The sequence below is a fragment of the Sitodiplosis mosellana genome, unplaced genomic scaffold, assembly GCF_009176505.1.
Source record: "Sitodiplosis mosellana isolate CC-2019 unplaced genomic scaffold, AAFC_SMos_1.0 Smas_scaffold_2, whole genome shotgun sequence".
NCBI lineage: Eukaryota > Metazoa > Arthropoda > Insecta > Diptera > Cecidomyiidae > Sitodiplosis > Sitodiplosis mosellana.
In genome coordinates this window covers 4,029,024-4,043,453 of record NW_022595245.1, presented here as the reverse complement: position 1 = coordinate 4,043,453, position 14,430 = coordinate 4,029,024, and the positions used below count along the sequence as shown (strand labels likewise).

General features: G+C 35.7%; 3 protein-coding genes across 3 annotated transcripts; all 3 read left to right on the top strand.

The window, feature by feature from the left end:
* The first annotated feature begins 85 nt into the window (after positions 1 to 85).
* Positions 86 to 1,278, top strand: LOC129564941 (circumsporozoite protein-like). The gene is made up of 5 exons (XM_055439192.1): positions 86 to 130; positions 219 to 285; positions 455 to 548; positions 612 to 1,171; positions 1,259 to 1,278. Exons 1-5 carry the CDS (start codon positions 86 to 88, stop codon positions 1,276 to 1,278), a joined length of 786 nt encoding a protein of 261 aa, XP_055295167.1.
* A 1,010-nt stretch (positions 1,279 to 2,288) lies between these two features.
* On the top strand, positions 2,289 to 2,953 carry LOC129564940 (dermokine-like). Its single transcript, XM_055439191.1, has 3 exons — positions 2,289 to 2,482; positions 2,546 to 2,844; positions 2,934 to 2,953. The coding sequence occupies exons 1-3, from the start codon at positions 2,289 to 2,291 to the stop codon at positions 2,951 to 2,953; spliced, it is 513 nt and encodes a 170-aa protein (XP_055295166.1).
* A 5,617-nt stretch (positions 2,954 to 8,570) lies between these two features.
* Positions 8,571 to 9,544, top strand: LOC129564939 (uncharacterized transmembrane protein DDB_G0289901-like). The gene is made up of 3 exons (XM_055439189.1): positions 8,571 to 8,779; positions 8,967 to 9,430; positions 9,525 to 9,544. The coding sequence occupies exons 1-3, from the start codon at positions 8,571 to 8,573 to the stop codon at positions 9,542 to 9,544; spliced, it is 693 nt and encodes a 230-aa protein (XP_055295164.1).
* The last annotated feature ends 4,886 nt before the right edge of the window (positions 9,545 to 14,430 follow it).

Sequence of the window (14,430 nt, the reverse complement as noted above, 5' to 3'; positions counted from 1 at the left end):
GACTGATTTTTCAAAGAAGGTATCATTCGATATTGAGTGCACTTTCAACTTAGTTCTACCAAAGCAGTAAAGAAATCAATTCAAAATGAAAATTTCACTGATCTTTATCGCCGTTTTGTTCGCTATCATTGTGAGTATTTAATTTTGAACATCGATTTGAGTAAAGAAAATAGTTTCAATTGAGACAATGATTAATCAATCTGAAAATCATTTAATAGGCTGTTACTCTTGCTGAACCAGAACCAGAGCCAGAAGCACAAATGCTCAGTGGCTTGTTCAATATGGGTAAGTCAGTGGCGAAATGCTGTGAAACTCACTCATAATGAGAAATGTGAAACTGTTGGATCATACGTTCACATTACCATTTTTGAACAATAGAAATTTAATCCAGATTTAGATGGATTTGTTCAGTTTTCGATGAAGTTTGAATTTGAAAAATAATATTCTTCTTTAGGATCATCTTCATTAGGCTCAAGTCCATCAGGCTCAAGTTCATCGGGCTCATCGGGCTCATCGAACAAAGTGACCGTTAAGCGTTGCCGATGCAGGTGAGTTATTAAACCAACATACGGTTTCGAACATTCTGATCTAAATACTTGCTGTAATTTCAGGCGCAAGAAGTGCCCAACAATGTTGGCTAGCAGCTGCAGCTGTAAAAAGACCACAAATAGCTGCCCAAACGTTTGCCATCCAGGATCAGGCGGTAATAACGGCAGCTCAGGCGGCAACTCAGGCGGCAACTCAGGCGGCAATTCAGGCGGCAACTCAGGCTGTAATAACGGCAACTCAGGCTGTAATGGTAATAACGGTGGCAACTCAGGTGGTAATGGTAATAACGGTGGCAACTCAGGTGGTAATGGTAATAACGGTGGCAACTCAGGCGGTAGTGGTAATAACGGTGGCAACTCAGGCGGTAGTGGTAATAACGGTGGCAGCTCAGGCGGTAATGGTAATAACGGTGGCAACTCAGGTGGTAATGGTAATAACGGTGGCAGCTCAGGCGGTAATGGTAATAACGGTGGCAACTCAGGTGGTAATGGTAATAACGGTGGCAGCTCAGGTGGTAACAGTGGTGGTAATGGAGGCAGTACCACATCATCGACGTCATCGACAGCAAGCACAAGCTCAACGAGTGCAAATTCGGGTGGCGGTAGCGGTGGTTCAACCACATGTATGCATCTCCATTGTTCTCTATGACATTTTTCAATAGTTCAGTTTTATATCCGACAAATTTTAATAATTGATATCTTCTTTTCAGCATCGACCTCTTCGACTTAAATTCAACCTTCATGACCAGACCACATTCGATTCAATGGATAATCCTTGCCCTGCAAATCTTCGTTTAACGGACACGATATTCCTTGCACATTTCCTTTTCCTTATTTATGTATTTATTACAAAAGAACTAGATTAGAATTTGCACATGCCTTCTTAATTGCACAGAACAAATAGTATTCCCTTTGATATTTGTTCTTCTAAAATAAATGTTCATTTCATCAAATGAGGTTTTTTTATTTCTTTATACTTTGCGCAATGTTTTGATCAGATTCAAAATGGTAAAGCGTTTTGTAAGAGTAATTATTCCACGCAGCACAAGATTCGTTCGATGTTGGGATTGTGATCTAGTTTCACATTATTCATGAGTTATCTCCAATGTCACTCTCATTGGTTTACCCATTTGATTACCATTGAAAGGCTAAAACAACTAAATCAACAAAATTCGGTTAGAAACAATTATGGATTTCTATTGATATAATGAATGCAAGAAATGAGCTATATTTCAAACTAATAGGTAGTTAAATAAATGTAAATATAAAGAAGAAGGCTGAGTAAATTCTCCTTTTACTAAACATAATCAAATATTTTCGCACTAACAAAATTCGAAACCTGGATAATGATCTATTTTACACACAAGCCACTATTCAATACTATACATACATAGTATTATAACAATAACAGATTAAATAAAGATGTGAATGGCCCCAAAAAATCAAATGATATAATTTGCATAGCACAATTTGCTGGCGCCTCACGTTGTAAAAAATATTGTCATCGGTTTTAGCAAATATTCATTTCTTTCGATGTTGTACTGGAATCACACCTATATAAAGCGACAGATTTTTTGGAGAAAAGTATCATTCGGCATTCACAGCTTAAGTGCGGAAAAATGCCAAAGTAGATTTTTTTTTCTTGTAAATTTATAAACAAATCGTTAGAAGTAAAACGATAGTGATAGGAAAAAAATTAAAAAATTTTTTTTGAAAAAAGCGAAAAAAAATCTTTTTATAATGAAAGTTTCATGGGTATTGATTGGTGCTTTGGTTGCGGTGTCTGCATATGCCTTTGCTGATGCAAACGCATACGCCGACCCAGATGCTGAACCAGATTCATCAGCACAACTGAGATTGTTCGGATCGAGGGGCTCGAGCTCGGGCTCAAGCTCTTCATCGAACAAAGTGACCGTTAAGCGTTGCCGATGCAGGTGAGTTATTAAGCCAACACGCGGTTTCGAACATTTTGATTTAAATACTTGCTGTAATTTCAGACGCAAGAAATGCCCAACAACGAGGGCTAGCAGCTGCAGATGTAAGAAGACCACAACTAGGTGTCCAATAGTTTGCAATTCAGGATCAGGTGGCTCTAGCACCAGGTCCTCATCTACAGGCGGCAATACCGGAGGCAATACCGGTAGAAGTACGAAATCGTCCACCAGCCCGGGTTCAACGTCGAGCACGTCGAGCACGTCGAACTCGTTCAAATCGACCACGCTATCGACATCATCGACAGGAAGCACAGGCTCAACGAGAGGAAATTCGGGAGGTGGTGGCGGTGGTGTAGTAACATGTATGTGCATTCACTTCTCTCCGACACTTTTCAATTGTTCAGTTTTATATCCGACAAATTAATTTTAATAATTGTTATCTTCCTTTTAGCATCGACCTCTTCAACTTAAATTCAACCCATATGACCAGCCCACATTCGATTCAATGGACAATCCTTGCCCTGCAAATCTTCGTTTAACGGACACGATATTCCTTGCACATTTCCCTATTTATGTATTTATTACAAAACAAATAGATTAGATTAACTTATTGTTTTGGAATCAACTGGAAAACAGATTGGAATTTGCACATTGCCTTCCTAATTGCAACGAACAAATTGTGAACAAAATACGCTCATCAGCGCTCTTTTCCTACAATAAATGCACATTTATTCAAATAATATATTTTTTTTCTTTGAATTTTGCGCAATATTCAAATTAGCACTTTAGACACTTTGTTTATACAAAACAAATATTTCTTCGATACAATAGGTATATAAAGAAGTTTCAAATTTCGAAACACATTTTCGCCACTATATAGACTATTCCCAATTTAAATTTCGATGATCAACGGCAGATGGTGCTGTTTTATGCTTAAGCCTATGTTGCGAATAAAATGAAATGTTAAATTTGATTTGTCTTTGTTTCATTGTTGCATCATCAATTTCATATTTCGCACACGATGTTCTTTTTCCGGAAAATGTAATGACTATTTCGTGACGTATGCTAACACCGTAGCATGCATATAGCACGTATGTGCGCGAAAATTTGGGTCAATCAGATCGCTATTTTTGAAACTGACATCGTCAAATGCGTCACTGCACAATTCACACGGCGAGCTAACTAAGTCAGACTTTCGTATGATGGCTTTATGTTACAATGTAAGTTTATTAGAATAATATTTTATCGAAATGGCCTCACAAAATATTTATTTACTTGTTTACAACAATATTTTTTCTAAAGTTGATTTGAGACCAAGGCAATATAAAAACGAATATGATGCAAATATTTCCGTAAAAAGAGAGACATCTACGTAATATAAACTCTGATTAATTGAATGGAAATATATGATAATAAAAAGAAATACATTGGTAATCCCGAACTTTTCCGTACCGTTGGCTTGCGTTGTCCGTAGGTCCCAAGAGAAACGGCCAATATGTTTATACGCTGTCTATCCGCCGAAAATACACAACAATATATACACGCTTATTGGACGCCGAATTGAATATATATTCTAGTGTATATTCGGTGTATTCTTCAGCGTGAAACATATTGAATAAACGAATGCATTCATGGCCACCAGAGGGCGCCTGAATATATTTCAATATGTTTCACGCCGAAGAATACGCCAAATATACACTAGAATATATATTCGATTCGGCGTTCAATAAGCGTGAATATATTGTAGTGCATTTTCGGCGGATAGACAGCATATAAACATATTGGCCGTTTCTCTTGGGGTACTTTTGATTATTTTTTGTGAATTTTCTTGAAATTAAGGCAGTGAAAATATAATAATAAAAATAAAGTGAAAAATCGGTCACTTTAACTAAAACTTCGACAATTTTGTATGAGAGGTACCCGTAAACCGATTCTTATTGGCTTTAAACTTTCTGAGGTTTCATTTTTTGGAGAAAAAATAAGATTCTGAAAGTTTCATGTTGATCGCATTTGCAGAAGTTTGGTTTTTGGCCCTCAATTTTTTCCAAGAAAATGTCGGCCGAAATTGAGGACAAAAAATCAAACTTCTGCAAATGCGATCAACATGAAACTTTTGGAATCTTATTTTTTCTCCAAAAAATGAAACCTCAGAAAGTTTGAAGCCAATCAGAATCGATTAACGGGTACCTCCCATACAAAATTGTCCAAAAATCGGTAATTTTAGTCAAAATGTCAAAAATTTTGTATGAGAGGTACCCGTAAATCGATTCCGATTGGTTTCAAACTTTCAGAATCTTATTTTTTCCCAAAAAATTAAATCTCAGAAAGTTTGAAGCCAATCAGAGTCGATTTACAGGTACCTCCCATACAAAAGTGTCAATTTTTTGAGGTTTTTCTTAGGGCAAGTACCCCAGGGTCAAATCGAAAATGGCTCATCTTCGAACTTAAACTAAGTTTATTGGATACAAAACTTTTGGGACTTTCAGATTTGGATTATCTCAATTATTTTTTGAGTTATCGTGTTTACAAACAGCTACGACAACGACGACAACGACGACAACGACGACAACGACGGCACACGAACGGAAAAGTGTCCCAAAAAGTGGTTTTCTACGCGTTTCATGAGTTTTTATGATGATCTAAGCTAATTTTGCGAAAAAAGTTTTCGGGACCAATTCCTATACTTTCCCTTGACACGTTGTGTACGGAAAAGTAAAAGAATTGTTTCATTTATTAATAGTAAATAGAATGAAGACACATTGATCCATCAACAACAACAACAACAATAAACTTTTAAAGACCATTAATACCTTTTGGTGTCTGGTCAGTTCATCTTCATTAGTAATTCTATTTTCGCACTGATCTCTACGATTAACACCTGAACTCATTCGAATTACTTTCATGTCAGCTGCTTCCAAATCATGGATTAATTTTCACGTTGATCCATTATACTTTTAAAAAGGGATTAAAGACCACAACATAAAAAAACCAACAGCACGGAAAATAATGGGATGTTTTTTTTTTCGAATTTAACATCATCAATCCAAGCTGCAGGTGAAATTTCATGAAATTTTAAGCATTGTGTTCAAAAACAAAATTCAACGTTTTCTACTGCAGCAATGACAACATTGACAACTGACGAAATGTAGTTGCTTTTGATCGGTATAGAACGAACAGTCGCATCTCAAACCATGAAAAAGATAATTCCATAAGTATGTGAAATATCTCAAATGCAATTAGTTTACCCATTTAATTACCATTTGAAGTCATTTTTAAACATCTGAATCAACAAAATTCTGATCATAATAATTATAACATATCACGGAGGACGGTAGTCCGACAAGTGACGCACCATAGACTGTGCATTTCAAGCCAAATATCAAAAATGCCAGTTTTTGCGTCACGAGTATATATACAGTAAATATGCTATTTTCTCAGGACACTATTTGGGCCCCGGCATGTTAGGTACCGTTGGAAAGGTCTTGGATCCAATAGTCGGAAAAACCATATCCCCCATGCCTAAAGTGTGGTCTAGGCAAAAATATAACGGTTGGAAAATTTCGATAAAGTAGTTTGATCAATAATCGACTATATTGGAGTCATTTTTGTGGCGTCTCCACTCGCATTTAACGTCCATTGTAGAAGCTTACAGGTCAAAGTTCAACCATCAATGCAAACATATGGAAGTGGAGGAAATGACGCCAAGCTGCACGAAGTTATTTTCAAATCTATACCCATATGATATGGGCAATATCTTACGAAATGAGGTACCCAGGGGGTCGTCTGAGGTGTCCAAGAGAAGCTCCTCCTCGCCACCTTTCCAACGCCGGTCCAAGTGCCCGATTGGTTCAAAAACGAAAAAGTTATGGGCATTGGCAGTTTGATCTTGATTTTTTATGAAAGTATTGATTTGTGCGTCCGTCCGTTCGTTCGTCAGTGTGTCCGGAAACTTTTTTGACCCCCACAGATTCCGGTGCCGATATGCCTAAGCTGTAGCTGGTGTCGGGCCACATCGAAACCCGTCCTCAGATTGACATTTGCATTACAGGAGAGCTGGCTATGGCTTCACTAGCCTGCATGTATACGATTTTTTCAAGTATTTATTTCGCACACTAGATCAACTCAGACACCCATCGGGCAAACTCAACTCGTAATTATTTGAGAAGACCTTCAAAAAGTTCCATACACACATGCCAAAGTTTATGTGATATAAAAGAAAAAAGTCGATTTTTATGAAAAATCGACCCCCTTAAATTTCACACCAAACGCGATTTCTCAAAAATCAGCCCGACAATCTTTTACCAAAAACTGAGCGTTTGTAGCCGGCTACCATACCAACAAAATGGCATATGCCACATATCCGGGAAAATTCGTATTTCGAAGTTCTGGGCATAGGCAATTCATCAATGAACGGAATTTGTACGAAGTGTCGCATTCTACGATGAAATTGCTGCCAAAAATACGCATCTACTGGCTGAAAAAGGCTCACAAAAGACCACATCCGCTCAATTTTCGACGAGCAATCGATTAAAAGTCAAAATGCGATCTGAGGCCATTTCATGGTCGAAAAATAGGTCGGATTGAAGTGAATTTTTCAACTTGCACTTTTTGCACTGAAAATGATGTTTTTGTTCAGGAAACACGTGAAATAGACCTCTGACGACATTTAAGTTTTAGAAAACTTCTATTTTTCGTGAAAATAATGGGAGTCCACGAACACTTGAATATCCATTTCGTTGTCATTTTGGTCATAAATCGGCATTTTGGCATCCGAATGTATGAAATTGAACTTTTGCTCGGGGGATACATAAAAAATGCACTTTTCAGAGATTTGGTGGTTTGGAACTAATATTTTTCAATGAAGAAATGGGACTAAAATTACTTCAACACTCTTTTAATGGATATTTTGAAATTTAATCACATTTTACAATGTCCAATAAGGGGAAAATGGGACTTTTTTAAAGAAAGTGGAAATTTTCTATTTACAAAACTTGTGAAATGTTGATGCAAATGTTTTACCCGAAAAATTACAATTTCCCAATGATAAGACCTTAAAATAGACATATTTCTGGCAAAAGTGTATTTTTTCCGAGAATAATTGCCTTACAAAAGTAGTGATATCAGATGAAAAACCTCTACACGAGGTTAAAATAGAGTGACGCTCCTGTGCGTGGATTTACCACTCAAAATGATATCAGTCATTGACTGATATCATTTTGAGTGACGCTTTGACGCTGTATTATCTCTGGGTACGAAGTTCAAAAGTGTTTTTCGCATTCACTATTGTGAAAATTTATTTACAATAAGGAAAAATATCGCGTCACGACTTTTGGACGGCAAAACACTTTAAAGCTTGACTTGAAGACTAAATTCAAAAGTCGTGACGCGATATTTTTCCTTATTGTAAATAAATTTTCACAATAGTGAATGCGAAAAACACTTTTGAACTTCGTACCCAGAGATAATACAGCGTAAAAGCGTCACTCAAAATGATATCAGTCATTTTGTGTGGTAAATCCACGCACAGGAGCGTCACTCTATTTTAACCTCGTCTAGAGGTTTTTCATCTGATATCACTACTTTTGTAAGGCAATTATTCTCGGAAAAAATACACAAATGAGCAAACTCAAATAACATAAATTTCGCCGACTGAATTCTTCGTTCTATATTAAAAATGATCAATTTCTACATTTGGATAGTGATTTACTTTGTCACTTTTCAATACTAAACTACTATAGTGATATTATATTAATGCCGGGTTAAATAAAGAAAGCCTAAAAACATCGAATGGTATAATTTGCATAACATACTTTTATGGCGCTTTACTATGCACTATTTAATATATGTAATTTGTAAAAAAAACACTCTCTGTGGTTTGAGCAAATAAATCGATACAAGCTGTACTGATTTGACACCTATAAAAGGAGGCCGTTTTTTGGAGAAAACTATCATTCGACGTTCAGAGTTTAGTGCGAAAAAATTGAAACGAGATTTGTTCTAGTGAATTCATGAGTAAATCCACAAACGAAAAACGATTGTGATAGAAAAAGTATAGTTACGTTTTATTTTTTGAAAAATTCTATTCAAAATGAAGATTTCGTGGATATTCATTGGTGTATTGTTCGCGGTATTTGCATACAATTTTGCTGAGGCAGACGCATATGCTGAAGCTGAAGCTGAGGCTGAAGCAGAACCATCAGCACAACTGAGTTTGTTCGGATCGAGGGGCTCGAGCTCAGGCTCGAGCTCGTCATCTGGCTCATCAAACAAAATAACAGTTCGACGTTGCCGATGCAGGTGAGAATTATTCATTTTCCCATACATACACACAGAATATAGGCGAATTTTTAGTAAAAGTTTTAAAATCCATATTACTTCATTAGTTTTCAAGTATACAATTTTCAAAGAAGTTTGACATTTCAATTGAAAATGGAAATTAAATTATAATGTTATCTCTGAATACATAATATAAAAACCAAATTAGACGCAAGAAGTGCCCAACAACAAGTGCCAGTAGCAGTTGCAAATGTAGAAAATCAAAGAAGGCCAACAAATGTCCAACCGTTTGTCCCATACCGTTTTCAAATGGTGGCAACTCAGGTGGCAACTCAGGTGGCAAATCAGGTGGCAACTCAGGTGGATACTCAGGTGGATACTCAGGTGGCAACTCAGGTGGCAAATCAGGAGGCAACTCAGGTGGATACTCAGGTGGCAACTCAGGTGGCAACTCAGGTGGTAATGGTACCAACGGTGGCAACAACAACGGTGGCAACAACAACGGTGGCAACAACAACGGTGGCAACAGTGGTGGTAATGGAGGCAGTGCCACATCATCGCCGTCATCGACATCAAGCACAAGCTCAACCAGCGCAAATAAGGAATTGACAATACGAATTCTTCTTCCTAACATTTCCTTTTCCGACGGCGGTAGCGGTGGTTCAGCCACATGTATGCATCTCCATTGTTCGCTATAACATTTTTTTAATAGTTCAGTTTTATATCCAACAAATTTTAATTTTATTATTTGATATCTCTTTTTCAGCATCGACCTCTTCGACTTAAATTCAACCCTCATGACCAGACCACATTCGATTCAATGGATACGATCATCATGATTCTTCTCGAATTTCTATTCCTCACAAAGGAATAAGCATAAAGTTTGCACATTCTCTTTCTTAAAATTCGCAGAAATAATTGTACAAAATACAACCAAACGTAATTTTTTTGAAAAAATATTTATTTAGCCGATTCAAAGCACTTGTCAATCAAAATGTATGCCGAACATTTGCGAGGAAACTTTTTTTTCAATGTTACTAGAAAAAAACAATTTTATCTTCAACAAAGATCAATTAAAACAATGTTCAATACACTTGAACCAATATGCATAGCACTTGTTTTACAAATGTTCCAATTTTAATGTTTCAATAATTTAAATGTACATAATTTTCACATTTTCCGTTGCTTAGGCAAAGTCGATATTTTGGTGAGAATTGAATGAAAAATATGACATAAGAAAAAATTCCATGCAATATCTGAAAAAAAATGCCAAGTTTTAATCATATAAATGCAATCACATTGATGGAAAATTAATGGAATACTTGTAGCATTGTTCCATATTCAATTCGGAAGAGAGCACTGGCATGGAAAGATATTGGGTTTTGTTGAATTTGCATAAGAGTCAATTCCACCTTTTTCCAACGAATTTTCATTCAAATAATTGAAAAAAAATAATACTTCGTTGAATTTTAAATGAAATCACCTGCTGCGCAATTTCTTCATCGTCCATTTGAAAATTGATCACACTGAGATAATGACAAATGTGTTCAACCTAGTAAAAACAGAACATGAGTTACAGCGAAAAACTAATACGAAACGTAATGAACAAAATGGTTAAGAGGTAATTTATTTGATGAAAGAAATGCGTTCATTTTACTGTTCTGTATAGAATTGAAGGCACTTACCGCATCTGTACACCTCGTTGCAACTCGAAATACTTCAAAAGCTACGGATATTAAAAGTGTAAACCACAAAAAGTAATCTGACACAAAGAGACAAACGATTGATTTGTTAAATTTACTTCCTTATACACAACGTCATTTTTCTCTTATTTCTTCTAGTGCAATGTACATACTATCAGCCTGTACACTTAAAGAAAAAGTTGTAATTCCAACTAACCTAGTGGTCGAATGTGATGGTTATTATACAACTTCCAGTACACCCACAGTATGTCAGTAACGATAGATTGAAATGAGACTAGCACCATGGCAGCATTTGAATAGGTGAGAAATTTGTTCAGACAATTGCCCATTATGCAAATTGATTGCAAATATTCACGTATCCATACAAAGCGCTTTCTCTCAAAATCATGTAAAAAAGCTCTATTCGTTTTGCCTACAAAGCTTAATCTATTTCGATACCGTTGTACCATTTCTTTTAATTCACATTTTATATTGCACAATTCATATTTGATTAATTCCAAGTAAAACAAGTAATAAAACACTCGATTCAGATAAAATATGCTCAAAATGATATGGGCAAACCAGAAATATAAAAATTTGGTTCCGGTGTGAATAGTCATTCCATGCAAATACATAACGAATGCAAGGGAAAATAGGAATAAACAAAAACGGAATTTCATCAGATAGTTTCGCAAAGTGAAATCCCGATGGCAACAGTATGAGCTATCGATCTTATTGAAAGTTTGCCAAAATTTGCGTCGAATGGATTGCTTTGTACTTAGTTCGATAAGTGCTAGCCAATAAACGATAACATTGCCACCGTGTTTGATTACGTTATTCAGCGTGCCAAGCGGATCATGGATGGGTCGTTGCAAATAAACTATCAACAAACCCGTAACTATGAAACCCAAAATGAATTGAAAAGTCGATGCGAATCGGACAGCTTTGCGATGTGTGATGCGGAATTCAGTTGGTAGACCCCATAGGTCAAAGTACCACATCAACGTCTCCAGCCAGCGTGGATACATTATCCTTACGAGGAATTGAACAACGGTAGAAAACTTTATCTTTCAACAAAAACCGACACTTCTCCGGACACATCACTGAAACGAGTACTCTAGTTTTCCAACAAATTGTGGCTAACAGCAGTTATGGTAAATTTCATTCATTTCTATTATTTCATTGTTGCCCATCAATGACAGTCTATAATTAAAAGCAATAAATTAGTCGTTTTTCACTCGTTTTTTTCTTCTTTATTAATAATTCTTCCAATTTGAAATTATTCCTTTATTCAATCATGAACTTAATTGTTTGATTCTACTTAATAGATTATCTGTCGGAATTAATTCAAAACCATCGCCCCTTCCACTTTTGTTGACACTCACCATCGATATGACAAAGTTGGTATTTGGGCGAAAATTGAATGAAGAAAATTGTATACGTAATAATACCATTGATGAACTGAAATGAAAGATATCCTAGCTATCGGCAACTTTTAAATGGAAATGTTCAAAAACCATCTCTTTTTACCTTTAGCATGGTACTGTAGCTTATAGTGAAAAATCCGTTCGCATGGAAAATCAGCACGTCATGTTGAATTTGCATAATTGTGGTTTCGACCTTCAGAACAAATATGAAAAATGGTATTTTCGTCAATTTATTCGTAAGATCAAGTGAAAACTTTGAAGTGTGAGTAGAGAAGATATGAAAAAGAACATGCAAAGCTGTAACTTCATCGTAAATGTTGAAAGACACTCTGTTTAATTTGTAGAAAATGTTTTCTGCCTAGCAAAGATATGAAAATTTCATTTTGAAATGAATATATACTTTATAAAATGCATAATTTTTGCATATTTTTCAATAGTTCAATTATTATGGCGACGATGGTTAATGTAATATTCATGAAAGCTTCTTCGTAAGACTTGAAAATACAAGTCAAATTTAATTAATGAAAATTTATTACCAGTTTATAGCAGTAAGGTGTGCTTTGAAACAGAAACACAATAATAGCCACCAAAGTAATGAATGCCAAAGTGTATTCTGAATGGAAAATGTATTAAATCAAAATTTTAAGTCGAGAAATGCATCGAATAGAGTAGTAGAGTGGAAAAATCTTACCAATTAAGTGAATGCGATATTTGTTGAATTTCCAATATGCCCAGTTGGTTTCGGCCAATGTAAGAAGGAATGATGCCGAAACAGACGCCACATTCGTCCAACCAAACACTGCATTGACAATATCGCACAAATCATAAATTAATGCATACAATTCACGAATCCATTTGATTCACTTGTTCGTTTTTTGTCTTCTCCTCTTCATCCAACACATCATTAAGTTCGTTGCAAAGGATTTTCAGTTCGAATATGATAAATTCCAAATGAAACAAATAGTAAAACAAATAATGTTTGAAAAACATGACAATCAAAAAAACGGCAAGGCACATGTAGCATAGTATTAGTTCATCAGTGCCGGAATTAACGATAGTGAAAAAATAATTTAGGTATGATAACACTATTGGCTGATGATTCATTTGCATGATGATTGATTCCACCTAGGATAAAAATTATGCTTTGAATCACGTGTCATTGGATTGATTTTTCGAGTACAATCGAAAATTGAGGGAGTCGCTTCATAAATGTGCGATCTGTTACCAATTAAACCGCCGTCAGGAGTGAAAACATTAAACAATATTCTAGAAATCAGAAAAATGGATCGGATGCTTCAATATTTCGTTTATTATTAGTTTAGTTTATTGAAAGTTTTAATTTGAATAGATTCAAAATGCAACATTGACCAATGACCATAAATGATTACCTATCGCATCAATAGGAAATTGATTGAATATTTTCCAGTAGAACCAATTGAATTCAATTACAATCAGATGGAATGAAAACAAAATGGTGGCTGCGTTTGACCATCCAAATATCGCATTGATGGCATTGGACAAATCATAAATCGTATCATAGAATTTGCCAAATCCATTTGAATCGTTTGCGATAGAATTTCTTCAGAAAATGTTTTCCGAACTTGAGATTTCCACACCCACACTCTTCTAACATTGCGTTGACTTTACGGTCAATCATTTTCAATTCATTTAAATGAAAGAGATAATTCAACAATTGAACTCTTCAGAAATAATCCAATGTAGGTAGCAAAACCAAACGTAATACAAATCGCTTGTTCTCATTGAGAACAAAACATTGAAGTAATTTGCATACATCGACACAAAAAGTAAAGATTGATATTTTCAGGGTGTACGCATGAAAACGGAGATTTCGATGAGAGCAGAAATGTTTATCAATGTTTTCTAGGCGACTCCAAAATTGGCGATGAATGTTTCGCTTTGAATATAACTCCAATAAAGACAACCAGTAGACAATAAGAATTGTATAGTATTTTATGAGCTCGTTAATAGTTCCCAATTTGTCTCCAAAGGTTCGGCTCAAAAATTGTACAAACACCAACGTTGTAACTGAAACCAGGATAATATGAAGCGCGAATATCAACCGATCAAACCGTTGCGATTTATGGAATTGTGAAAAAGACCCACAAATCGAATTAAAGCAACAATGCTCACATCCATTTTGGATACATTGTTCAAAGCATGCAATAGACTAAACCCATCACTAACATATTTATTGATTGTGAAGCTTCTTTCAATTAAAACAATTATTGTGTTGTGTAAATTATTTGTTGTGGATGGTATGACTGAACAAGTGAATTGCTGCAAACATTTTCATCAATTAATTATTCACTGTTATTTGCATTGTTTGGTCATTGCAACCGATTCAAATTGTATTAATTTGCAAAAACATGGTGACGATTTTGAATGCATCAGAACTATTCGTCAGAGAAGGAATGCTATTATGTTCACATTTGGGTGAAAACATACACAAATAATTGCGATATAATTATTTGGAACATTGTCGGTGTCACGTGTGCGCAGAGCCTGGCTTCAGGCCACCACTATTGTGGCGCTCGTTGCGGTA

Bases quoted from the DNA above. Each gene is read 5' to 3' on its own strand.
- LOC129564939 (XM_055439189.1), top strand. From the start codon at position 8,571: ATGAAGATTTCGTGGATATTCATTGGTGTATTGTTCGCGGTATTTGCA. The intron at 8,780-8,966 runs GTGAGAATTATT...AAACCAAATTAG, and splicing joins GTTCGACGTTGCCGATGCAG to ACGCAAGAAGTGCCCAACAA. The intron at 9,431-9,524 runs GTATGCATCTCC...TCTCTTTTTCAG, and splicing joins TAGCGGTGGTTCAGCCACAT to CATCGACCTCTTCGACTTAA.
- LOC129564940 (XM_055439191.1), top strand. From the start codon at position 2,289: ATGAAAGTTTCATGGGTATTGATTGGTGCTTTGGTTGCGGTGTCTGCA. The intron at 2,483-2,545 runs GTGAGTTATTAA...CTGTAATTTCAG, and splicing joins GTTAAGCGTTGCCGATGCAG to ACGCAAGAAATGCCCAACAA. The intron at 2,845-2,933 runs GTATGTGCATTC...TCTTCCTTTTAG, and splicing joins TGGCGGTGGTGTAGTAACAT to CATCGACCTCTTCAACTTAA.
- LOC129564941 (XM_055439192.1), top strand. From the start codon at position 86: ATGAAAATTTCACTGATCTTTATCGCCGTTTTGTTCGCTATCATT. The intron at 549-611 runs GTGAGTTATTAA...CTGTAATTTCAG, and splicing joins GTTAAGCGTTGCCGATGCAG to GCGCAAGAAGTGCCCAACAA. The intron at 1,172-1,258 runs GTATGCATCTCC...TCTTCTTTTCAG, and splicing joins TAGCGGTGGTTCAACCACAT to CATCGACCTCTTCGACTTAA.